The following is a 27,612-nucleotide window of genomic DNA, read 5'->3' as shown; positions in this document are numbered from 1 at the left end:
GAAATCTGAAATAGTTTCCCCCATTGTTCCTCATCCTCTCTTTACAGTGTAGATTCATTTAGTTTCGGTCCAACATGACTTACAAAGTGTTTGCCATCACTTAAACCATCTTGAGCATGGAGCACAGACAATTAAGATATTACCAATATTGTGTCTCTCACCTCGAGGTCAGGAGTGGGTGAGGGGCTGAGTGAGCCCAGGGACTGTTTCCATGGTGTGGAGACGGGGTGGTCGCCCAGGGCCGGGGGCTCCGTCTGTCCGGGGGGTGCGGGGTGTGTGGCCGGTCTCTCCCACTGGGTGGTGCCTGTAGGAATGTGCCAGTAGTAGATACCGGCCATGTCTGTGATCTTCTTCCATCCTGGAGGCAGGTTGGGGTCTGTCTGGAACGACTGCTCACTCCAGATATCTGGGGATAAAACACAAATATTAGGAAGGTTTATTGATGTCAACAGGATTTACAATACTTGAATTTCAAATGCATGGATGAACACACCTCCGTAACGACACCCAAACATACAGCATATTATATATATGTATTGTTTTCAACCATAGGATCAAGATGGCCTCTGTTATATTAAAGTTAACATATAGCTGATGGTTTACTCAGCATCTGCTGCAGCTGTCATTTAACAAACCGTGTCTTTCGTTGGACCGCAACCAAGTCCAACTAGTTAAGCGCTGTTGTTGTATTCGTGCCACACACTCACACAAATACCTTTAAAAAAAAGAAATCACGACCCACAGTCAAAAATACAAGCAATCCTCTCACATTAGAAAAGTTAAACAGCTGTCTGATGCATTTGCTATCTGCATTGCATTTTGCAGAACATTTAAGTCTTCTTTACATATTAGAATTGTGAAACTTCTGAACCCATTGGAAAACACATCTGCTCTGTCATTTCCATTAAGACTTCTTTCATTTTGTATCAGCTTATAAATCAAATATTAGGATATTTCTCATAAAGACCACTGACATCAAAACAAATCAAAACAGGAGAGATGGAAACTATTTTAGGAAGTCAATATGTACCAGGTCTGCAGCAATACATGTTGCTTCCAATGATCAAGCCTACCTTGCATCTCTATGTACGACTAGATAAAGGTGAAGGATAATAATCTTAGATTGGAATGAATACATTCCTGGACAAACTACTAACGCTAAAGGAACACAGCATACAGCTACAAAATTCAAAAGACAGAAAAACACTAAAGATCGATTATTTAAAAAACGCTGGCTCCTCAGGATGGATTCACATAAAACGCAAACTTCCCTTCCCCAACCGAGCGCAACAGCAGCATATAGAGCAGATGGCTGTTACCATGATTTATTTGACAGTGACAGAATTCAGCGCAAATACAGCATTTACCTTGAAAACACACACACATCGATACATACAGGCGCACACGTACACACTACATGTCATCTCATCTGAAGGTCACACACACACAGCAACTCATAAAGGTGATATAAGCGTGTGTGCATGTGTGTGACCGTGTGTGTGTACACAAAGAGTTCCTCGAACTGCTGACCATGCTAATAAAACACAGCCCCTGTCGCCACGACTGCAGGCTGTATGTCATCAGGACGACTGGGCGGACCAGATTGAGTTGACACACACACACACACACACACACACACACACACACACACACACACACACACACACACACACACACACACACACACACACACACACACACACACACACACACACACACACACACACACACACACACACACACACACACACACACACTTACTTTGATTTATCAAATGGATAAGAGATTGCCCATAAAGCCTAGCAAAATGTGCACATATGTTCTTGAAAGATGTCCCTTGTGGTGTCAGACTGAGGCACTGCCTTCTGGGAGTTGCAGTCTTTAATGACCAAAACAAAATAGGTCAGAGAAAATACAACTACAATGGCGAGAACCTGAGATTGTCTGACTGCTGTGAGGAAGGGGGAAGATGGTGATGTCAGTATGAAATGAACGGACTACTGGATGAAGATGAAACGTGCTCAAGAAGAGAAGAAGATAGAGGTTAAGAGGGAGAGAGATAATATTTGTCACATGAATATAATCAAGCAAGCATAATAAATGATCAACATGTATCCATGTCTATGCGTCGAGGGACTTGTAAAGTATATGTTTACTATCTTCAAGGTTATAATGTATCCTATGTTTACTTGTATTATTATAAGACGTATTTATTCTTCTTGTTTGTTTGTATTTTTCTACGCTTTTGCAACAATTTGGGTGTAGTGATTTTACCTGCCAATAAAGAGAGGAAGAGAGAGCTGCTACTGGCTCGAGGCGTATATCATGTCTCAAAGTTAGCAGTGTCATCCTCTGAGAGCACCACAGCAATTGTGGAATTAAAAGAAAAAGCTTGAGCATGCTGACACTAAGTCTAGGAGCTGGCGTGCACCTATGCAGCTCATGGACCACAGTGAAGCTACGTAGCAGTTAGCCAGGGATAGCCTCAGTTAGCATGCGGCTCCATGCCAGAGCAGGGTCTGGCAGAGGGGGATGGGAGAACAGTGAGCTCCTGGAGCAATAACACACCCACATGTTCTGTCTGACAGCACATGCACACACCACCATCAACAGTTTGATACACACATTCAGTAACAACACAAACAGCATGCTACGACTCCAGACCCCTGTGATAGACATGTAAAGAACAATCACCTTACAGACAAACTTCACCCCAGTGTTGAAAGAGATGCGCACATACTGTCTACCTGTGCATATGCTCACACACAACATTCAACTCCGCACTATAGTTTCCAGCCGACAGATGCACCTACCCTCGTAATTGACAATCACAATGGCCAGCATGTAGTCTTTCCCCAGCCTCATAGTTAGCTAGCTGCCTCTCATACAGCGAAGTCCAGTGCTGTAAGCAAACAGAGAACCCCAGACAGAGATACAGGGAGAGAAAGAGAGGGAGGACTGAGGAGAGAGAGAGAGAGAGAGGGGGGACACTGCAAGAGAAGGGAGGCAGAGACGCAGGGATGTAAAAAAGAGAGGGAGAGAAGAGAGGGTGAATAAAGGGGGAGTGAGAAAGATAGAGTGGGAGAGATGGAGGTTTCCCCTGCAGCTACACTCTCATTTTTGTCAGTTCTTCCTCTGAAGCATCAACAACAACAACAACACAAATAAGCCTGCCCTCCCTTTCCTGTCCCAACACAAACATACACACAGGCACATGGAATAACACAATATCTGGCATACTTAGTGTCTATTTCTCCCTCATTTACACCCTATTCTTAGCCTTTCTTGGTTGTCCTGGCAACCCCATGAATACCTTTGATCCAACATATCTAGTGAAGGCGCAACGAAGAAGAAACAGCAAAGAGGAGCACCTTGATGTTCTGAGGGTGATAAGTTGTGTTTTGAGTAGCTGGGGGGGGCAGAGAAATAGCTCAACATATGAAAGACTAAAAACACTGAATCTGACATGTTGCAGTACGGCACACATCCACATTCAACTCGTGTTTCTTGCAAGTGTTAAAATGAATGTTGTTGTGTGAGAATGTGAAAGACATCTTTAAATATCCTTCCTGCACTCAGCGCGCGTGTGTGTGTGTGTGTGTGTGTGTGTGTGTGTGTGTGTGTGTGTGTGTGTGTGTGTGTGTGTGTGTGTGTGTGTGTGTGTGTGTGTGTGTTTTAGCTCCTCTGTGTGAAAGCAGTGTCGTATTGGATCTGTAACCCGCAACATCCACGGAGGAATCTGACACACACCTGGGAAAACAACACCGCTTTGTCAATGTGAGAGAGACGGGAGGTTGCAGCAGTATGGACGACTATGTCTTAGATATTGATAAGCTCAAGATGAATGACGCCAGAATCATGTTTAACGCTGCTTCAGAGGATAATATGTCTTAACCAGACACTGCACTAACGTTAAAAACAAGTTATGATACAATTTTAGAATCAAACGCACAAGAGGAAATCAGGACAAAAGAACACATGGAAAGTCAATTCTGGAAACGCTGCTCGTCACCATTCTTGCAGAGAAATGAAATGCACAGATGTTCAGACGGAGCCTTACATTCAATAGGGACAGTGAGTCATCAGAGAGCGAGCAGAAAAAAGTGAAGAGGCTCAGCGGCTCGGATCACTGCATGGTTTACAGCTCAGAGGTCGGGCTGTTACTTTGGGGAAGACGGATGTGTTTCATATGTCTAACAAGAAAGCACAAGGCAGAGAGTTTTAAGTGCCCAATTAAACTGAACATCGAGATATTTACATAATGCTGACAAAGGAATACAATAGGTTTAACAGACCTTCTGCAGAGGTAGGCAAGTTTAAGGCCCACAAAAGTCGGTGATGAGTGAGGAAGTAAACATGAGGTACATAACTCATCCCAAAGTTCTGCCTTGCTGTGTGTAGGGTGACGCCAAACATAAGGAAAAAAGGATTTTCAAGGGGATGATGCATAAACATTTAGAAATGTAATGAAGTTAAAGCATTTGAGTTCTCAAAAATGATAAAACGGATTCCTAATGACAATAACCTAATTTAACATAAAGGTAAAACATCAAATAAAACACTGTTAGAGAAATAATCAATTGCTAATTTGCTGATTGATTAACTGTTTTCCTACAAAATGTCAAATGTTATCATTCCAGCTTTCTCTGCTTCCTGCATATCACAAAAAGTAAGATTGAATGATGAAAGGTAAGATTAAAGGGAGCTAAAGTACTTTGTTTTCATTTGAGTATCACCTCTACAAGAAGACAAAGAAGATAGAGACATAATGGCATCCACAGATTTTGATTTACTCTTCCCTGGCACACACACACGCCCAGGACACAGCATGAAACAGGACGCAGCTGATCTACCCAGCTAACCACCCATGAGGTTACAAGGGCACTTCCTGTCCCAGAGGGATTCTGGGAGATTTACTGGAGGCAGGAGTGTTTGTTATTCTGTTCCAGCTATGTCGGAGTTCTGCATGCGCACACACACACACACACACACACACACACACACACACACACACACACACACACACACACACACACACACACACACACACACACACACACACACACACACACACACACACACACACACACACACACACACACACACACACACACACACACACACACACACACACACACACACACACACACACACACACACACACACACACACACACACACACACACCATAAATGGAAACATGTCATCTGCGGAGGACGGTGGAACCACTACTGTACACTGCACACAAGTAAAAACTATGCCGAGCATCTGTAAGTGTCTGTGGAGTGTACTCTCTTGAGATAAAGGTCACCTATTATGCAAAATCCACTTTTTCACCTCTTTTATACATAAACATGAGTCCCCTCTGTTTAAAGAGATTCAGAAAGTTTCAGGAAAAAAGATTCTTCACTTTTTGTCCTGATCCATTTCTATAAAAACCTGTCTGAAAATGAGCTGATCACATTTTGGCCACTTGATGATGTCATAATGTTTTTTGGCTTGTGTAACCATTAGCCAATCACCAACCAAGGTACTCCCCCCACCTTATCACCTGAATCTCCTCCTAGAGCACCATTGTGTTTTTTTAACCAAATCTCTCTCAGAGGGGCGTGGGGAGTGGCTCCTTATTTTCATCTAAAGTAACAGACAGAGAATCAGCACTTTTGAAACAGGGCTGAAACAGAGGGGATTATGGGATGCTACAATGGATGATCTGTTTGGTATTTGGAACCAAACACTTCAGAGACATGTCTTGTATATATCTGAGACCTATTATATATTGATGAAAAACAGTATAATAGGAGACCTTTAATTAATATGTGTACCTGTCTCTTCTGGGGAGTTGCTCTCCTGGGACAGGGTGGTCCAACTCAACTCTTCGTCACTGGGGTTCAGATTCTGGATGCGGTTCAAAGCACAGTCTGTCTTTGCCCCGGTCCTCCTATCCTTCTTCGTCTCTGGAGAGGAGGAGGAAGAGGAGGAGCAGGAGGCCACAGAAAGAAGGGGTGTGTCCTCTGGGCTGGCATGCTTCGGTGGGGAGGGAGGGGGGGGCACCGGAGCGTCCTGGCCTGATTTGAGGAGCTTGAGGTTGGAGTGGAGGTCAGAGATGAGCTCCAGGCCTGAAGAGACGTTGTTTTTCATCACAGGGGATTCACTTTTTATCATCAGTAAAGGTTTATTCTCCTCGCTGTCCTGATCCTGCTCTACCGCCTCATCTCCGTCTTCCTCGATCTTCATCTTCGCCATCATTTCCTTTTCAGACAGAATGCTGATGTCGTCGCTCTCCTCTGTCTCAATGTTCAAGTCAAAGTCCAAATCTGTGGAGTTGCCGTTGAGTTTGAGCTCCGTGCTCGTGTTGGTGTTACAGTCAGTGTCTGATTCAGTTTTCTGCTCGGGGTCGGCGTCACTGCTGTCGTCCGAGTGAAGTTCAACGTCTCTCTTGATGACGTCTTCCTCCCTGTCATTGTTGGTGAGAGCGTGGCTGTCATCTTCCTCAGCCGTGTTGACATTGAGATCATCCTCTGTAGTTTCAGACTCTGGATCTGAGTCAGGGCCGGTTGTGTTTTTGTTGTGATCCTGACCGGCTTTACGGAGCTGGTTCACTCCATTCTTGGCAAGTTTGGGATTGTTGGGGGTTAAGGAATGCGATGGGGATGATGGGGAGGAGGAAGATGGCACCGCTTCTCCGAGGCCCATGGCAGTCTGTATATTGGTAAGAGCGTACTTTTTGCGACACTTGGGCGGCGTGGCTGAGCCTTGGTTGATGACATCACTGCTCAGCAGCTGGTTGTGTGACGAGCGGAGGCTGAGGGAAGAAGGAGGCGTGGCAGCAGGGCTGTTACGATTGGTCACATCTACTGACATCATCATGGCACAAGACAGATCACCTGAAGAGGAAGAGATGGCGAACAGGAAGTGAATACATTTGAATGCACATGTGCGTTAGGATGAACACAATACAGTTTAGGAGTTAGCATTCAACAAAGAGTGTCTCTTTGCTAATTTACTACTGCTGTAGTAGGAACTTCTATTCTTGCATTGTAATTCAAAAGACCGGTGCTAAGTAGAATATGGTTCAAGTTAATAAAACCTTTTTGCGGTAGAAAAAATATTGTAAATAAGGAGAGACCATATTCAATTTAAAAAGAAAAATTAATATTGTGTTAAGTAAAAAATATAATCGGAGAGAACTGCCACATCAAAGGGATTAATAACAGATTTGTAATTACTGTGAGAGTTTACATATTCATTTTTGGCGTACTGCATGGGGAGGATCACAGAACATTGTCCAAGCTTTAAGGTGGAAAATAATCACTAAGAAAACCAATATTGTTGTTTTAACTTAATTTAAAAATAAGCAATCATCAAAATGCAATTAATCATATCAGAGCTTTAAAAAGACAGAGGTTAACTACATTCTAATGAATGCATTTAAAAATCCTGAAAAAGATTTGGTGATATTATTTTGTTTTTCCTATACGATACAAATCCCATGAAAAGGCCAAAATAACTAACAACTATTAACAAGTACTTCCTGTGTAGCCACAGCCTGATGTAGTTTATAGCAGAGTTTTCCTCTTCGTTATGTAAATAGTTACTCTTGCACCAAATCCACAGCTGAAAATAGTACCCAGCAACAAAATGTCCTCCGGTTTAAGTCATGTTTGCTAAAGACTACAGTGCCCCCCTGTTTAATGAAAACCACACACGGAAGGTTAGCTAGAGTGTATTAAAATAAGAAATAGCACAGGGTTAGCCTTTTTATGGTATTTCTTGACAACAGAAAATAGAAAACTACCAGGTTTTTCTTTTACATTCCTAAGAGATACTACTGTAGAGCAGAGATGGACAACCTCTCAGCACGAAAAAAATGATGGTATGAAGGCTTTCATTCCATCTGAACGATGAACACAGCATGTGTGCAAGTGTTTGTGCGTGCGTGCGTGCGTGCGTGCGTGCGTGTGTGTGTGTGTGTGTTGTACCTGTCAGGAGGTCAGTCACAGACCGGCGCTGGTCACGGTTCAGGGTTCAGTAGACTCAGCTGCAGATCTGAACACCACAGAGGGGAAGAAAGTGAAATAATGATCAGAAGAAGAAGAATGCAAAGAATCCTGAGCTCTTCTTGGGTTGCCCCTGGAGACCACATTCATCCATGTAGAACCCAACTACAGCTGGTTTCTATGGAGACAACATAACACTGTAAGGCAGTGAAATGACTCCAAACAACTAATCATAGAAATGATAAAGGAGGCATTCAAGGATCATATACAGAGAAGAAATGAACTCTTTCCGACTGTTTGTTGTTCTGCACACATTATTTAACTTCGTACATACCGTTACAGGTAATGTCTAGATCATTTAAGGGTTCTACTGCATGTTTTAAAGGGGCTCATACAAATATTAACTTAAAAAGCTGGAGGGTGGAGAAAGTCTATGATACAGCGTTAGAGCACGTTGGTTTATTAGTATTCTACTATATATTAGTTTGTTCACCATAAGCAGCAACTAGAGGACATTTTGTATGAATGAGCTTCTCACCTCTCGACCTGACAGCCGTAGAGCAAAGGTGGACTATCTATAGGAAAACATGCATACAGCGAATTTCCGTCGTAGTTATAATAGTATATATCTGACAGATGATGCTCAGGATAGACAGACCGAACCAAAAACAGCTTCTCCTTGATTTGCTTCAGTGACGTCACCGTCGTCTTTCCGAAAAAGATCTGAGCGACGACACAAAAAGGCTCGTAAAACAGGAGATGGGTGCAGCCCTGTTTCTCTAGCATGAGGCCTAGACATATCTCTCCTTGTTGGAAAAGATGGACAAAACAAAACAAGTGTCCAGCCTCAGCTGTCAGTCAAGTATTTCTTTGTACTTTGTATATATGCACACCATGGTGCCGAACAGGTGTGAGAGAGATAGCCTTGTTGCCTTCCTGAACATTATATTATCTGTTTGGTAAATTCATCCAAGACAAAATAAGGCTCTAATTTGGCTCAAGTGTTCGACCTTATATCTACAGACGCGCCATTTTAGTTTCTACAAAGTAACAGGGAAATTATAAGGGCTTTGACTGGGAAGTTTTACAGGAAGAGTTTTTATGTAACTGGGGTTAGCGTTGCCTAGCATAATAGCAGAGCTTAGTTGTTTATTTAAGGAGAAAATCATCTAATTACAATACTGTTTCTATGTCTGAATAACATCCCATATTTATGCCAATACTACTTGTAAATGATGAAAGAAGTTTTATTTTCACAGAAACACCAGTCATTTTATGTAAGCTTGTAGGTTTGATAAGAGTCTATTTTTTGTTTTAAAAACAAAGCAACTTGAAAGACGGCCTGTACAGTTGCTGCTTACCAGAGAACTAAGGATGGTGGGAAACTCCAGCATGTAGCGCGGCCATACTGGAAGTCAGTGGTTCTCTCTTCATCCAATCACGAGGGCTTCACTAAAGGAGCAGTGTCCTGAGGGAGAGACAAACATAAAACAGGATTAATGAAAGAGAGAGAGGGAGGCTGGATAGAGAGAGAAAGAGAACTGCAGGACACCAGAGGGACAAATAATAAAGACACATAAATTATTCACAACTTCGGTCAAACATTCATAAATAAGGTGTGTGTATGTGTGTCATTTTGTATAGAGCTCGTATTTCTTTCTTTGGTGCAGTCTTGCCAACCCTTCACTGACTGGAACCATCAAAAAGTTATTGCCACAGGAGACTTGTAAAACACACACACACACACACACACACACACACACACACACACACACACACACACACACACACACACACACACACACACACACACACACACACACACACACACACACACACACACACACACACACACACACACACACACACACACACACACACACACACACACACACACACACACACACACACACACACACACACACACACACACACACACACACACACACACACAGAATCCATCTCAATTGAAAGTGGACCTATCATGCTATATTTGAATAATATAGTGTAGGACCATACCTCTATAAGGCATATTTCTACTTTTTATTTTTCAAAATACCAAACAGATCATGCATTTTAGCCATTCCTCATTTCGCTCAATTTAACACTGTCTATGCATGGGCTGATTCTGTGAGAACAGCACCATCTACAGGTCTGGCATATGTACTACAGCGTCTCCAGCGCTTTCAAACGCCAATGTCCGTGGCTGTCTCCTCCTGATTGGTGGAGTTGGCCCAATAGCCGTAGCGCCACTTCTGTGACGTTATAGAAGTGTTCAAATCTGGATCAGTCTGTATCAGATCCGTTGCAGCCCCTTTTGAAGGGATTTGGGTATGGAGGAAAATAGAGAGGGTTGTGTTTTCTGACACTTGGTGAGTTCCCTGACACACCGGGGACACATATTCATGTGTAAAAGACGTACAAAAGTGCATTTTGCATGATAGGTCACCTTTAAGACATAATAAAGTCCATCACTTTAAGATATAATGATTTACAATCTCACACTCAGCTGCAGGGGTAAAGCAATGACATTCAGGCATTTGAGTGCAGCATGATCAAATTTGATGGTAGTCAGACAAATCCTCAAAATGCAATAGCAGTCATCGTCATTGGTCCAGATACTGAAACTGATCAGTGTGTGGTTTTGAATGCACCATTTGATGATTTACCCTTCTGCCTAATTTACTGCAGATGTTAGGGCTCAACTATACCAGCATGAGGACTGAAGCCAACACTACTTGCAGGCAAGGCTTCCTCTTGCTTTATCTCTTCTTCTCCCTCTGCTTTCCTCTAATAGCCGTAAGTCCTGGTCTGATTTCATCATTTTTTTCTGTCTTAAATGTCGATAAACAGACGTAACATTACCGCCCACACATAACTGACATCTGGAGGCGTTCAGGGACAGTGAGTGCTGGTGCACACGTACAGCACAGCAGCTGTTTCTGACATTCACACAATGTTTTCCACATGATTTGGACTTATGTAGTGCATATTTTGATAAACATACAGTAGATTTGGTCTGTCTTGTTTTTCAAATGAAAAAAGAAAGGAAATGCATAAGTACAAAAGAGTTTTAACAGGTGTGCAAAACAACAAATAAAAGCAATGTTATTCCTAAACTATGGAGCTAGTTGTAATGCTTTGTGTGAGCTTTTGCTCTCCTGACTGTCTGAATAAGTAATTCATAGTTTGTCATATTTAATAAATGATAAGACATAATGCTGCTATGTAATTAGTCAAGCTCCACACTAGCATTTTGTACAAGGCGAGCAATACAGTACAAGCCATTGTGGATCACTCTTTATACTCGCAGTACATTTTGAATGATCTGTTCAGAAACTATTAAAAAAAACATTTTACAAGCATGTGAGTAGATGACAAAACACAGGCCATGTACTACTGTAAGGACCAAGTCAAACTTTAACAAAAAGTAGTTTTTATTACAAGCTGTAGTTTTAACGGAACAAAATAAACCACATGCATTTGGTTATTCTTCCAAACTTGCAAAAATGTCCACTTAATCTCCAAGTTTACACAACCTTTTATTTGTACAGGTTTATGGAACTATCCAAAGTTATGAATAGTGCATACTTCTGTTCTATGCGTGCTGAATCTCTTGACTGGTGTAGGCAAATCCATGCAACAAACTGAAGAACATTTGATCTGCCTCAATAACAGTCTCACTGAGCCCAATGTGTTTACTGACATAACAGACCAAAGACATCTGGTTGGTCTGGGAACAAACACTAGGTGTTACACAGCCTGTGGCAACAAAAAAAGTAAACCATCACTTGAAGAGCAACATTATAATTCTGACCTCAAACCAGATGTGTGTAGGGTAATGTATTTTCTCTAATGGTTTGTGGAGTGGCTCCAAAAGCGATATCATTTCCTCAGTCTTAAAAAATCGCTGATGTTATAAAATGTCACAACCGACAGCGAAACTCATACTGGAGAAAATGAACAACAGAACTATAAAAAACTGCTAAAGACAAAGGCAAGAAACAAGGATAGTCATTCAGAAAATAGCAATAAAAATGTTGCACTCTAGGATTAAATTATAAGGCATGCTCGCTCGGTTCCTTGAATCTTGCTGCAACAAGCCTGCATACCTGGGGACATGTGTGTGTGTGTTTGTGATTGTATAAAAGGGTGTCTACACTAAAAACTAATGAATCACTTCCGTAGACATGTTGCTGCTGACCTGGGATAACAGGTTGGATATGGTATGTCTAATCGAGGTTATTAATCTAACATTAGTACAACTGTCACTGTAAGTGATAAGTTGAATGGTGTTCACGCTCATATTAAAGTGGACCTATCATGCTATATTTGAATAATATAGTGTAGGACCATACCTATATAAGTAATATTTATACTTTTTATTTTTCAAAATATCAAGCAGATCATGCATTTTAGCCATTTCTCATTTCGCTCAATTTAACAGTCTTTGCATGGGCTGATTCTGTGAGAACAGCACCATCTACAGGTCTGGCATATGTACTACTACAGCGTCTCCAGCGCTTTCCAACGGCAATGTCCGTGGCTGTCTCCTCCTGATTGGTGGAGTTGGCCCAATAGCCGGAGCGCCACTTCTGTGACGTCATAGAAGTGTTCAAATCTGGATCAGTCTGTATCAGATCCGTTGCAGCCCCTTTTGAAGGGATTTGGGTATGGAGGAAAATAGAGAGGGTTGTGTTTTCTGACACTTGGTGAGCTCCCTGGAACACCGTGGACACATATTCATGTATAAAAGAAGTACAAAAGTGCATTTTGCATGATAGGTCCCCTTTAAGAAAAGAGGTAATCGGAGAGCCTCAGCCCCAACCGAGGGAAATTTATCAGACTTCAATCCTTCAGAGTTCCAATCCTTTATACAACTTTTTTCCACATATGAAGCAGAACTCCCCGTAAACACACTTTGATGTGTAAATAAAAGCCGTGGAGGTGGCCTTAAAAGTAACCACTTTAACCTCATAGTGATCGTTTCATTGCATGCCCAGAGTGCTGGAGAAGAGCCAAAACAACAAAAACGTGTTAACGCTAACTACAGGCTGCTCTGAAGTTGCAGAAACATTTCCTTTTCCTACGGACAGATGCAAAATGTAAAGTTTCTACATTTGGGTGGAGCTACATTTCAGCAGGAACCAAAACTGTAACTTTCAATAACCAGCTACATCTGGATACGGCCTCAAATTGCATGGGATGACAGTGATGCCTGCTTTGTGCCATGAAGGGCTCCCTGCAGCAGACAAGGGGGTCTCTGCGTAATTACAGGGCCCCCTTTGTAGGCAGGGCAGCATTGGCACTGAGAAAAACTCAAACACTCATGTAATATAGTAAATATGAGGCTAAACCTTCCACATGGACTCCCTTGTAAACAGTTAAATGCACACAAAAACAGACACAGAGAGACAAGAAGACCCACTATAAAAAGGCACACACTAAAAGCAACACACACAGACAGACAAAAACACACATTGGGAGGGTTGGTAATAGGATCTAGGATGTGTCGCAGCATGACAGTGACCTTTGACCCCGGACCAACTGGCCAACCCAGCGAGTGTGTGCTGTTGCATGTGTGTGTTAGGTATGTTGGGGGGGTCTGCTCCACCAAGAATGAAGGTAGCAGCTGCAAAACACTCCACACACACCTCTATTTCTTTTGTACGTGTGCTGTGTGTAACCATCGACTTTTACCAGACCCCGGAATGAGCGAGACAGATTGCTTTTAAATTCATATGCCAAATGGACGCCTGCCAACATTTTGATCGGCCTCTCATCCCTCCTTCCTGCCCTTCCCTCTCAACGTTTCTCGCCAGTTCCTTTGCTAATCCCACTTGACTTTACCTCTTTCTTATTTTCTTGCACATTTCCTCTTCCCTTCCCCTTCCTCTCTTAGCGTCTACTACATGAATCTTATACCTCTTAACCCGCCCACCCTTTTTCTTTGTCTAGGAGGGAATTGCAGTCTTTTCTCATTAAAAGTGAAGAAGGTCTGTAAACTCTCATAAAACCACCCGTTTCTCTCTACAATCCTGATTTACAGCCACTCTCCCCCTCCTGTTCTTGTCTCCCCCACTGCTGCTGAGAAACCCCATCTGTTACCAAAAAAGCCTGACAAGAAAGCAAAACTGTGGCATTTAGAGAATAGGCCATCTAACACAAAATGGATGGCTCATGTCAACAAGGCAAGTCATGCAGAATAGAAAACGTAACAGGGGGTTTTTCTAACTTCTGGATCAGGACATGAAAGTGTAAACCAGCTATAAAATAGCAGGCAATCTTCCCAGATCTCTCATGGATTTATTTTCATTGGCTGCAGAGCGGGCCGGATCCCCATTCAGCTGCAAACTCCTTCACGACAGGAGTGAGAAGTTAGCAACACTGCTAGTGCTGACTAAAGACGCATTACCATAGCTGGATGGCTCCTAGCATTCCAACCCATACAGTCTTTTATATATTAGATACTAATGCATCCTTTATACTATTCCTCTTGACTCCTGACCAAACTCAAAGCAGATCATAGTAAGCTCATTGTATTCATCAAAGCTGTTTTTTAAACCCCTTTGATTGTAGGCTATATAAAGCGTTAAAAGGCTTAGGAGCAGCCTGCCTTGCAGACTCCCTGTTGTTTAATGTACCTTTATGGTTAGTAAGAGGATCAGAGCCAAAGTCATAGGAAAAGTGGTGATACGGCATGATGATTTTTTTTTTTTTTTAACAAATTCAGGTTCTGTGTTGCTGTGTTGTCTACTTTTAAGTCATAAGAAAAAGCAGATGCAATGTTGTATTTGTATTAAAGGTCCCATGTCATGCTTTTCCGGTTATTAACCGTCCCCTTGTGTGTTATGAAGGTTTTTCTGCATGTAAACGGTCTGCAGAGTCACAAACCCTCAAAGTACACCCTGTAGCGAGTAAAATTCTAACACAGGGAAGACCTGTCTATGCTGCCCCAGAACGCCTCGTTGGAGATTTCTCTTTTTCTTCCTGGGTACAGTGAAGTACCCATACCCAAATGGACCAATCCGTGGAGCCGTTACGTTACGTCCGCGGAGCCATTAGGTTACTTCCTCACACACATACACTCAATCTATTCTCAGCTCCGCCAATTTCTCCTCCCTGAGACGGCGGGACGCGGCGAGGCTGTGGGTCGGTGTGTGAGCAGTGAACACACACACAAAAACTCCCAGCCAGACTGCGGGTCTGTGTGTTTGGGCTAGAGCTGCACGATTTGGGGAAATAATCTAATTGCGATTTTTTTTGACAGATATTGCGATTGTGATTCGATTTGCGATATTTGTTTTTAAGCTACCCAACGGAAGTTAATTGTAAAATGCGGCCATATCTCCGGCTAGGAAGGTCGTATCAACGTGCTCCCTTCTCGAGCACACCCGCAGCACGAGCTACAAGTGAAAGAACTAAACTTACATGAAACTTCTGTTGGGTTGCTTTAAAGTTAAGCTTCAGTTTAAGATTCACCCTGTAATAGATGTAAAATATGTGATGGAGCATTACTAACCTGACTCAGATGGTTTGTTTCACCAAACCATAGGACAGCTCCATTGGAAGTCATTTGGAAAAGTACTTCAAAAATACTTGGCCAGGTGATTGGATAAATCTGTCTATCACCTACTATCATGGGCCACTTCTGATTGGTTAACAATGACTGGTACATGTGGAGCACAGCACTTCTGATTGGTGTGGATGACTGACACACAAGAAGAAGAACAACAACAACAAAAAAATCGCAGGCTTTGCGATTTGATAATTGCAGATTTTTATCAAGTTATCAAATTCTCTAATTTGCTAAACAGTTCTAGCTGTTGTATTATTTGCCTTTCACCATTCTCTCTCTGTGTGTGTGTGTGTGTGTGTGTGTGTGTGTGTGTGTGTGTGTGTGTGTGTGTGTGTGTGTGTGTGTGTGTGTGTGTGTGTGTGTGTGTGTGTGTGTGTGTGTGTGTGTCCACAAGAACAAGGAGGAAGCAGAGAAGACACAATCGCCATCTAAAGAATCTAGTTCCAGAATAACAGCGGAAGGGTAGAACAGCAAGGAGGCAGAGTGTGTGTGTGTGTGTGTGTGTCCTTTTATTGTCAATAACGGGAAATAACAGAGACAAAGTAACACTCCGACTGAGACAGCAGCCTTAACACACACACGCCTGCCTGACAGTGGGCACAATAACCCTATTGAGAGGCATCGAAATGGGGTTGAAAGAGAAAGTGAGGAGAGTGAGATAGAGAACAAGACACACACACACACACACACACACACACACACACACACACACACACACACACACACACACACACACACACACACACACACACACACACACACACAGTTTGAGCTCCCATGGCCATACATCGTCCTTACGGCGGCCTAATAGTGAATGTGAAAGAGGGACAGAAATAGCTGCACTATAATTCCACTTGTAAGAGTTTACACTAGAGACACCCAGAGATAGAGTCTCCCTGGTGGGTATCAGTGTATGAATGTCTCAATGTACTGTATAGATAAAGCTAAAGCTAAAGGGTATCATTTTCTGCTGCCATGGTTTCCATGGGTGGGACAATGAGAGACAAAATGACCACAAAGAAAGGAAAGCAGTGAAGAATGTTTAGGGTGTGCCAAAGAATCTCAGGCATGTCTCTTATTTGGGTGGGTGGTTGCTTTCAGGGCGAGTAAGGGCCAAAAACTGTAATTGCTCGAGAAAAGACAAAACACACAGATCACTCCCCCCCCCACCCCCTCAGGAATAAAGGTGAGTGATGACCATGTGAACGCATGTTTGCACAAGTTGCATTCAATGACCCAGAGCAAACTGAGGGCCGCAACAATGGCATACAAACAAGCTGAGAGTGAGAGGTCATAACATATTTACTGTATATTTAAATAAGAATGTGTCAACTGCCACCCATACAATGTTACTTATTCTCATTAAAGTGAACCTATCATGCTATTTTTAGGCAATAGCATAGGTCTTAGATATATACAAATATATTAAAAACATGTCTATGAAGTGTTGTGCTCAAAATACCAAACAGATCACCCATTCTAGTAGCCATGCCTCATATCCCTCTATTTCACTTCCTGTTTCAAAAGTGCTGATTTGCGGTATAAAGCTTTAAAAAAAAAAAAGAATTATTTAAAAAAGAAAAGGAGGGGGCTGAGATCATGCGGGAGTTTCGGCGGATTATGCGGTGATGAAACGCCATATCATGGATTATCAAGGATTATTTCTGAAACAGTATGGAGCTCAAAGGCTTTCTCTCTTGCCGGTTATACCACAAGGTGAGTTCCTTTTTATTTCCTGCTTCTTCACAAACATGCTCTCCAGTACAAGTTAGCTCTGAGTGTTAGCGATGCTAGTGTAAACATACACCTACCATATTACGTCCAAAACAGTCGGGCATTGTTTCTGATAGCAACGTTTCTGATAGGGCCGTGGGTGTAAAACCAGCCTACATTTCCGATATGACGTCATATCGGATGCAAATCTGGATCAGCTCCCGTTTTTAGAGATTTGGGTACGGAGGAAAAAAGAGAGGGTTATATTTTCTGACGCTGCGTGATATATATTTATGTATAAAAGACATCAAAAAGCGCATTTTGCATGATAGGTCCCCTTTAAACACTCTCAGCCCTGATTGTGACACAGGAAGCTATTGGAGTAAAAGACAGAGCAGTTATGGGCTCTGTGTGTGTGTCCTCAGGATTTTGTTCTGATGACAAAGCCGACAAATAAAAAACACTACTGTTGGTGACACACATTCACAGACTTTGAAATCCTATGACGTGTAAAAGAAACATTTCAGAACCAGAAGCCAAGAGACGATTTCCTGGGAAAACTTGGGAGCAGGCGTGCGCGGTAACCCCCCCCCCCCCGATCCCGGTCTCCCCCCCCCCTCTCCCTTCTCTTCCTCCCTGCTTCACCCAGCCCCTCTTTCCTGTGGGTGAGGGGAGGTCGAGGGAGGGGAGAAAGAGTACACCACGAACACCCTAACCCAAGCAAAACACCCTGAGCAGGGAAGTCCCACTCCAGCCCTGACAGCCTGCTGCCTTGGAGGGACAGACTGTGCGACTTCGTAATGAGACCGCAGCGCTTTCCTGGACGCGGTGTTGAAGCCGCGTCCAACAAGCCATGCCAGGAGTAGAGTCAGAGAACAACAAGTACAGCCACGTCTGTATTTTCATTTGTCATGTGCTTGTGGCTCCTGCTTTTTCAATATAAAAAACGTAATATGTTCTTCTTCAGCACATCTCAACTAGGCTAATGTTTTTCAAGCAAGAGTCACCATTTAGCCTCTTTGATCATCACAGATGTGAAGATATTGAATTTCCATACTGTCAGAGGAATAAGAAAAAGTGTGTGTCCTGGTTAGAGATCAGTAATCAAACACTAGCATGCCGCGGAGAATTTCCCACTGCTGACAGCACCGTTAGCTGAGTCTCTCAACCAGGACAGTGGGGGTTAAAGCAGTGAACAGAAACATGCCATGGCGTCCATCAGACTATTTACATTATACTGAAAAAGGTACACTGATGGGCTACTCAACTCTAAATTACAGGGGAACAGTCCAAACTATATCTTATAGAAAATAAATAATGTTGCTTACATTAAACCAAAAAGGCTAAACTTACTGACTTAAAGTTCTGGTAAGCCATGTTTGACGATGTAAAGGTTTCGACTCACATCATTATAGCTTAAAAGATTGACAAGAGGAGTCGCTTCACAACACTACAAATCCCACAAGAGACAATTTAGAGCTTTAAAAGTAGTTAGCTTTTTAAAAAGATGGCATGCTCCTGGTAGGTTCTGACTGCTTCTCAATATCCACAAGCTGCCGGTCGTTTAAATTTGATTATTAACGAGCAAGCTGGTAGCTAGTCGTGTGAAGATGAGGTGATGACCTTGATTGTAATCTAGACTTGTCGATTGTCTGTATTTTCTACTTTCACAAAGAAACAGACCACTCTACATCATTTCAAGCAGTCAAATCATACAGTGATGTGTGTAAATGCCACACACACGCATGCCTGCAGGGAGCACATTAACCAGCCAATAGTTGCATTTTGCACTAACGCTGTGAAGCACTGCTAATTGGCTACAGCCGAGTAAGGAGACATTTGTCATTACATTATTTTCCAGACTAAACTCAAACTGCAAGGGGTGGTTAATAATATAAATTGTAATTAAAATGGTGGTTCTTAAGATTGGAAAACTGTTATTTTTTGCTAAATTGCCATTTTTCTACACCCCAACACATGCACATCCTTTTTTAATGAACTAGTACATGTGTTTTTAAGAAAGCCGGCTCATATATTTTCTTTCATCAGCAAAGATTGTTATCTTAAACTTATTCATGTTCTTTTCAGATTTCCTGCACAATGTTTTGCTAGATATGCTCAATTTTGTCTTTTTTTATTAGTAATAAAGGCAAGCCATATATTATATGTATATATATATTATAAAACCCATCTCCCTTTCTTAGCGAGACCACAGACAGAAAAGCATTGCACAAAAGGCCTGATGGATTCAAGGCTAGGGGCAGAAACCGTGAATAGACTGCGGATCCTATATATATCCGAGAAGTGACAGGACATCCGAGAGCACAGGGAAGTCTAGACTCAAACTACGCAGCTCTGCCTCAGATTGTGTCTCAGTATCTAGTGTCTTAGGCCTTGTTATCTCACTGTTTCTAGAAAGTCTTTGGCAAGTTGTTCCATGGAATGACCCAGATTGCATTGATATCACAGCCTTGTCTAATCTAATCGGCTGGACGTTTTGACGTATTAGCCAAATGTCAAAGAAAGGAAAACAGTTAGAAGATACTAAATGACAATGAGAGGGGAGGGGGAAAGGGTACCAGCGAAAGAAGAGATGAGGAAAGAAAACAGATCAGAGAGAGAGTGACTCATCAGAAAAGGAATGTCGCTCCTCTGCCAAAGGAACCACAGACACCACTGCAACGATCGCTCCCTCTCCAAAACTTTAAATCATCCCCACCCTCGCTCTTGTCGTCTCTTCCTCTCACACAATGGCCGCCTCTTTGTCCCTCTGTCTCCCTTCCTTCCAACAAATTGAAGTTGTTGTTTCCCAATATTAGCACAGCTTTCATCTCCGACAGGGCATTTGTGCTTCGAAGGGGGGGTGATAGATCTAGCTGAACACAGCCAATGGACCAGCACTGCAGCCAATGCTTACATCACTGCATCACAACCACAGATGATAACTTATTATTAATCCCACCACAGGATATGATGCAAATGCAAGGAAGTGGTCAGAAACCCAGATCACCACAGTGACTTCAATCATGACTTAACATTCCTGTTACCTGTCATGTTGTGCACTCATCACACAGGAATGGCTTTAATACAATTCACAGGCCCTGGAATACGAATTGTCGAACTCGGAAATAAAGACCATTTCAGTTAATGCCATTTATTTTGAGTTTTTCTATTATTTAGACTTTACTCTCACTGATTTGAGAAGATGATATGCGTCAGAATCTGAGTGGTTTGCCACTTCTGTAGGGGAAACCATGGTCAGGTTTACCATGCCAGGAGAGGTTCTCTCTACAACTTGTTTTCATTTTCAATGAAGCCAATCTGCAGAATACTCTGTTAAATGAACAGCAATCTAAATACAGCAATGAAAATGTAAAGCCCAGAGTTACAACTACAAACCACTTATCTAACCAACAGTTACAACTCAAAGATATTCAGTACAATGTCAAATAGAAAAAAGCTTTCTGCGATCAATTGATAACTAAAATAGTTGCAGTCTGTCAATCAGCTGAGAGTTTTAGCTCTAAACAAGTGACCATAAATCAGGTTACATCCCTCTAGCACAAGCCGATCACCTATACACTGCCTATTATAAGGATGGTGCCACCTTCTTTCCCATATTTCCCATACAACTCCAGATGAAATGCTTTCAGTTTGAGAAAACTGCAAACAAAACATTTGCAAGAATGGATATAGTCTGAGCCTTTCTAACACCCAGAGACTTTTTGTATAACATGTAATATGCATGTGCTGCTGTTCAAAAGTAAAACTGCCATAAAGTGGCAGAAAGGCTGGCTAGGCAGAAGGCTCTGGAGTTTTAATGTATGCCATAAAGCAAGCCACAATCTGCATTAGTGCCAGGGTATTGATAATGAATTGCAGGGGATTTATTGCAGTGTATCATATCAATGAGTTGGCCCCCCTAAGCAGGACTAAAGAGCAAAGCACTAATTGTTCTTGAATGTAGCATTGTGTCTGAAATGCATACATTCTGATCAGTCACAAATAACACTGTTATCTGTTGATAACGTTTGCTGACTGATGCATATCGCCAATGAAAATGTTTGAGCACAGTGAACAACAGGAACATGTTTGTTGTAAAATCTCAGCAAAACCAAATGTTATTAAATTCAATACATTTTTAACTAATTAAGTATTATGGTATTTTTTCAAGCTAAAAATACGAAATATAAACAGAAAGTCTCAAGGTAATTGTGAGATTTGCAACACAAAAAGGATTTATACAAACCCAATCCAATAACTTTTGGTACTGATGATTGTCCTTCATCAGTGGGATATGCAAAACCATTCAACTCATCACTAATCGTTGACAGCATTACAGATATCGTATGTAGTGCTGCACATTTTAACGCCTTATTTGGTCTTTAAAATGTTGATCAGTGATTCCTAAAAGCCAAGTATACTCAAACCAATGAATCAAATATCAAAATAGTTGGTTATTCATTTAATAATAGACAACTAATGGATTCATTGAGTAATCTTTGCAGCTCTGAATGCATGTGACATGTTCTAAATACAGCATGTTTTCCAATTGCAGCAAATATTTAACTCGGCATATCCTGCCATTGTAGCCATTAGCTTCTAGCTCCGTTATATCCTTATGCATAACAGTCTCCAGCTAACATCTGTCTATCTACTTAAGTGCTTCAGTTGAATGCAGCAAAGATTGAAGATATGAGAAGACTACCAAAGCCCCGAGTAAATCCTAGTTTTAGAACGAGAGCAGCAAAAAAAACCTGGAACTCGCTGTAGTTGGCCAATTTACAGAGGCACCTGGGGCCTGTAGAGCGTCTCTCATCACGTTCATGGAGTGTGGTGATGTGTTTGAAAGTCAGTGAGAGTAAGAGAAGACAGGCGGAGAGGAAGAGGGGCTGAAAAACCCTTATGCAGCTGATCCGGGAATGATGGGGGTGTACGTGTGAAGCAGTGAAGTGGAAAAGACAACATCAGAAACAGAAACATACAAACAAAAGAGTGGGAAAGTATGTTTTTGCTAGCGTGTGTAGTTCCTCCTAAGAGTGAAGAACGTGTCTGTCCTCGCATGCTTCCACAGGTCATTTGTATGCAGAATAACATGCATACTGACGATCCAATCACCAGGCAGACTCGACAGCGAGAAGACAGTTGAAAAGTGAGGGCGGCCAAGAGTTGACACATAATACGGCCCAAGTGTGCGTGTAAAGAAAGATAACAATGCAAAGCTGAGCAGAAGAAGGCGATTAGATTCGAGCATGTGGGTGAAAACTGTCCAAGAGTGACACAGACAGATAGACAGGGCGACAGATGGAAAGAGAGAAAGGGGGCCCTATTATTCAGTTTCACACCCTACAGGATGAACAGGGCCTCTGTGCTCCTTCTCTGTTCAAACACACCTCACGGCTGTCTGCTCCCTGCAACAACAATGCACAGATACACACACACTGCAGCCTGCCTGACAGTGGGCACAATAACCCTATTGAGAGGCATCGATATGGGGTTGAAAGAGAAAGTGAGGAGAGTGAGATAGAGAACAAGATTGGACACACACACACACACACACACACACACACACACACACACACACACACACACACACACACACACACACACACACACACACACACACACACACACACACACACACACACACACACACACACACACACACACACACACACACACACACACACACACACACACACACACACACACACACACACACACACACACACACTTGACAGCCTGGGATGAATCCCCTCTCTGCTGTCCTTAATTCAGCGTTCATCTGTCCAATCTGGTCACACAAATATGCACATGACTACACACACGGGCACACACTCACACTATTTTGGTCAAGGGCGTCCCATTGGTATTGTTTCTCAGGGGAAGCAGGGTATTGCTAACAGATCTCCATACTCTTTATCTGATTGCTCACACACACACCTGCGCAGAAACACACACGCGGTCGGTCACATAACCATGTACGCACACTTTCCCCGTCTCTTCTCATCAGCTTTGGTGCGTGACCTCGACCACACACAGACTAACAGGTTGGTGCTGCAACGCAAGAAAGTCCCAACACCACACACACACACACACACACGTCTGGCCATCATAATTACATCCAATCTGCAGAGCTCTTTGGGGTTAGCTGAGATATGGTGGGGTATTTTTGGTTGTCTCACATAGCTTCAAAAGGTGACAGCTCACATTACTGGATTGCTATTTCTGTCTATCTCCATGCGCGCTGACAGGATGAATAAATGCCTGTGTGTCTCCTATTTTTCCCTGCTTATTAGAAGCTACCTCAGCAGAAGAAGGGGCCATCTTGAAAATGAGGCACTTTCATAACACCAAAGCCAAACAAACACGCACATCAAAACAGTCTGCAGTGCTTGGCCCAAAATTGAGCCCATAAATGTCCAAGTCACTTTTTCCATAGTCAGCAACTCCTGTATAGAATGCTACAGGGGGAGGGCGAGTAAATAAAGAGAGAAAGAGTAATGATGTGGAGAAAAGAAGCGAGCAGAAAGCGGGGAGAGGGGCAGAATATAAACCTTATATTAACAGCCCATGAGCCCTAAGCAATTAGCAATGACATCATGTTCCTGCACACACAAACACACACAGACACACAGACACACACACACACACACACACACTGCAGACTGAGGCCAGGTCTGGATGTAGAGCAAGCCAGCAGGGCGAGGAGACTGAAAGGATAGAGAGGGAGGGAGGGAGGGGGGGGGGGCAGTGACGGAGAAAGAGTGAGGATGACTGTGCACCATTTCAACTCTGGTGGTTCAGTCAGTGACACTTTCATTATTGTGGTTAACGCCAATACTTTCAGAAAACCAAAGAGACTGTGAAGCTTTTAAAAAACGAAACCACGGCCTAAAATAGTGAGTCTCAGCTGTTTACTATAACAATGTGTACACTAAATGGTAATACATTTTCCTAAAAAGGTTTCATTTGTTATGCTTTTTGACAAGCACGCATTTTATACACACGACCTAATTGTACACTTAGAAAGCATGTTTGCAAATGTGACGCAAAACAAGAGACAGGTAGGGAGAGAAACCTCAGTGGTGCACACCCTGAACAGCATACAGGTCCTCTGCTAATTCATGTTGTCATCAACAACGTCAGTGTTGCTTCAGAGACACACGTAGTATACTACATTAAGAGTTTCACCAGTTCTTCTTACTACCCAACATGTCCAGTCCTTGTGAAAGTTAATCAGCAATCACTTGGAGAGAACGATTTTTTTAAAGAAAAGTCAACAATAGCTCATAGTCCCTTTAAGTCCTCAATCATAATAAATCTATACTCTGTCTCTGCCCTCCCTACTTTCTAAAACAGGAAAGTTATTGAAATCATTCTCTAGATTCCCGTAATTACACGACATAAACAAGCCATTAAGTGGCTCCATGTTTTTATAAAACAAACAGGCATATTATCTCCAGGGCCTGGCAGAAAATAGCCGAGCAAGGCTGGAAACGATTAGCTGCGTACAGCCAGCACCATGCACCAACACAAGCCTCATCCCTGGGGGGCATGCACGGCCTATAGTCAGACTTTTCCACGTAATATGCGCACGTCAAGAGAATACACTCCTTTATGCTTGTTTCTGTCACAATGAACCTCTTTATTACTTAAATTGTTGCTTAACACAAAGACCTGCAGGGGACAAGACACAGAGAACAGACAGGAGTCAGGAGAGCCAAAGGAAGGCATCAAGTGACCCGTCAGGCCTCCAGCATTGAGACCATTTTAACGATGAGAGTCCATTGATTTTGTTTATTGATAAATGTTTGTTGATGGAGCATTTGCTCCTTCTCAAAATATAGAAAGGACTTCATAGTTCTAATGGAATAAATACCATAAGTATAACCTATGTTTTATTTGAGCTTTGCATTCATTACGAATCAAACAATTTAGTTCCCATGTTTTACTTTAATATGTTAATTAAAAATTAACTTACAATTAAACCTTGTCTCTTTACCTGCCTCAGACATATTGTTAGGTACCATGTTTTGAGGGCATTCTGTATTTAAATGGTGCAAGATAAATATCTTCCAATACATGTCCAATATACTTTGAAGAGTACAAAATACATACATTTATTCCATGAGACATTGATGAGCAATACAAAAAAGAATAGAGCCTCTGGTTAAAAGCCTTGCTATAAATAGCAATCCAACTTGAAAGGCCATTTATGAAGAAATGTCAGGGTAAATGCTGGATGAAGAAATTACGCTAAAATGCAATGCTGGCTAAAATATATAAGAGGAGCAATCATTTGATGTGTGAATAGGCTTAATGTAGTATGACATTTATATTTAACTAATAGAAATTAATGAATACTTCCTGCATTGACACCCATAGAGTTAAAAGGTATAAATGTGTTGCAGGATATAAAGTGAATTTACCTTTAGTCGTGTTAACTTCTAAATGAATTGCCTGTTAGTAGTCAGTTTACCAACCACTTAGCTTGCCTGCAGAAAGGCCCTCTCCATAAACAGAGTGTTGGAGTCGTGAGCTTCAACTAAAGACTATATAATGGTTTCATACATGTAAAACGGCTCTGTTGTATCGATTTTCAAATGATATCCCCATTAAATCCCCCTCAACATAGCAGCAGAGTCGTAGTTAGCTAACCGTAAGTAGCGGTGATCAGCGGACGGTTGCTCCGCGACAACGGCTCTTCTCAGAAACAACCATTGCTTTCCCTGACACTACGTGGAATATTAATTAACAACATATCCAACAATAAACTCAAAAGAAACACACGCTGGCTCGCATAAATGCCTCATCTGCCGCCGCAGCCTCCCGGTCTCTTCTCCCCCACCATACCCGACTTATTTGCAACACTGCGGGCCCTCAGATGCCAAAGCAATGTGTCGTCTACAAGAATATGGAAAGTTAACTCACGTTTCAACTCAAATGTATAGCCGAGGAAGACGGTAACGGCCACAACTCTCCGTATTCAAGTGAACATTCTCGGCATACCACATCACTCACCTCCTCTACGGTGAGTTCATGTCCTCCTCGCTGCGCTCCTGTCTGTTTTCTCCTCCCCTCCGTTTTCCTCGGCTTGTTCCTTTTCTCCTCCCTCCCAGATGCCGCTGTTTTCCGACAGGGGGAACCGGGGGACGCTGCTCCGGAAGCAAACGCTCCTCTGTGATAACCGGTGATAACCCCCTTAATTGCCTGATTCTGCCTAATATAATGTTATTTCTTTATACAGTGGTGCAACTGAATTTTACTTCGTAGCCTATAACATAGAAAGGGTAATTATAGGCTTTTGTAGGACATTTGCCATGTTTATATTTTCTCTATGCTTTGGAGGTTTTTTCCCAATAAAACACATTTTAAACATGGTCTAATATGTGGATGATGGTGATTAAAATGTAGTCATATACAACTTTATTATTTCCAATGCACGCCATAATTAACAGGACCAGTACTCAGATGAGTTATATATATTATAAACACATATTAGCCGGAAAAGCCTAGCAGATAGGTTAGAAATCAATAAACAATAGTCTACTTCAACCTAAACCAGGTTATATCAAATCAATAGGCTAATGCTGTTTTCTGGCAATCAAGATACAATGGACACAGTATATGTTTTTTTTTTTTTTTAAATATATAGACAAATAAACGTTATAATTAATTTGTAAGGATTGTTACGACCCAATTTCCTCCCTCTAGTAATAATTATGAGCAAGCTGACTTTTGTCTGCTGTATTGTTGATAGGTTTATGAATAACAAATCAACCTTCATATGAGCAAAGCCACCACATATGGCAATGTTTGGAAGCATTCCGTTTTACAGCTATTTTAATGTCTTGACAAAGGATAACTAAAATAGCGTTTAGGGATATTGCACTTAGCACATGTATTGTTTGTTTGTTTTTTCTCAAACGGATGTGCTTTGTTAGATCAGCATTGATAAAAACTAGAAAAGAAAGAAAGAAACAAACCATGGTCAAGGCCTAAGTGAATAATTTCAATAATGCATTGTGTGCACTTGCATTGGTGCACTGCATACGCATTATTCTTGTAAATAAATAGAGTGATAGAACAGTGATTGTTCTGCCTCTCCTTACTGAAAACAGATTTGCATAATTAAACACTTTTATAGCATGAAGCATTGTATTACTGTCCATTCTAGAGTTTCATATAAAATGGGCAATTTAATTATATTTGAGCAGCTTTCAAGTCACTGAAAGTTGATCTTTTATAGCAAAAATGATTGGGAAGCAAGTGGTGCCTTGAAGGTAGAAAAAGGGATTAAACAAATCATAAACCACAT

General features: G+C 42.0%; 1 protein-coding gene across 6 annotated transcripts in view; it reads right to left on the bottom strand.

Moving 5' to 3' along the window:
• The window catches only part of apbb2b (amyloid beta (A4) precursor protein-binding, family B, member 2b), a 50,604-nt gene extending 24,137 nt beyond the window's left edge, over positions 1 to 26,467 (bottom strand). For 3 of the 6 annotated variants that reach the window (XM_079664079.1, XM_079664082.1, XM_079664083.1), the window contains exons 1-5: positions 26,316 to 26,467; positions 9,361 to 9,467; positions 7,982 to 8,048; positions 5,825 to 6,886; positions 162 to 406 (exon numbers count right to left, since the gene is read on the bottom strand). In XM_079664079.1, coding sequence (XP_079520205.1) covers positions 162 to 406; positions 5,825 to 6,869 — 1,290 coding nt within the window. In that variant the 5' untranslated portion in view covers positions 6,870 to 6,886; positions 7,982 to 8,048; positions 9,361 to 9,467; positions 26,316 to 26,467. Of the gene's footprint in view, positions 1 to 161; positions 407 to 2,813; positions 4,995 to 5,824; positions 6,887 to 7,981; positions 8,049 to 9,360; positions 9,468 to 23,133; positions 23,775 to 26,225 lie in introns of those variants that run through there. The other 3 variants (XM_079664080.1, XM_079664081.1, XM_079664084.1) reach the window with 3 other exon arrangements.
• Between the last annotated feature and the right edge of the window lie 1,145 nt (positions 26,468 to 27,612).

This window comes from Notothenia rossii, assembly GCF_949606895.1.
Source record: "Notothenia rossii genome assembly, chromosome: 1".
In the NCBI taxonomy this organism is placed as follows: domain Eukaryota; kingdom Metazoa; phylum Chordata; class Actinopteri; order Perciformes; family Nototheniidae; genus Notothenia; species Notothenia rossii.
Note: the sequence above shows the minus strand (reverse complement) of the source record. Positions and strands in the feature narration are given on the sequence as shown.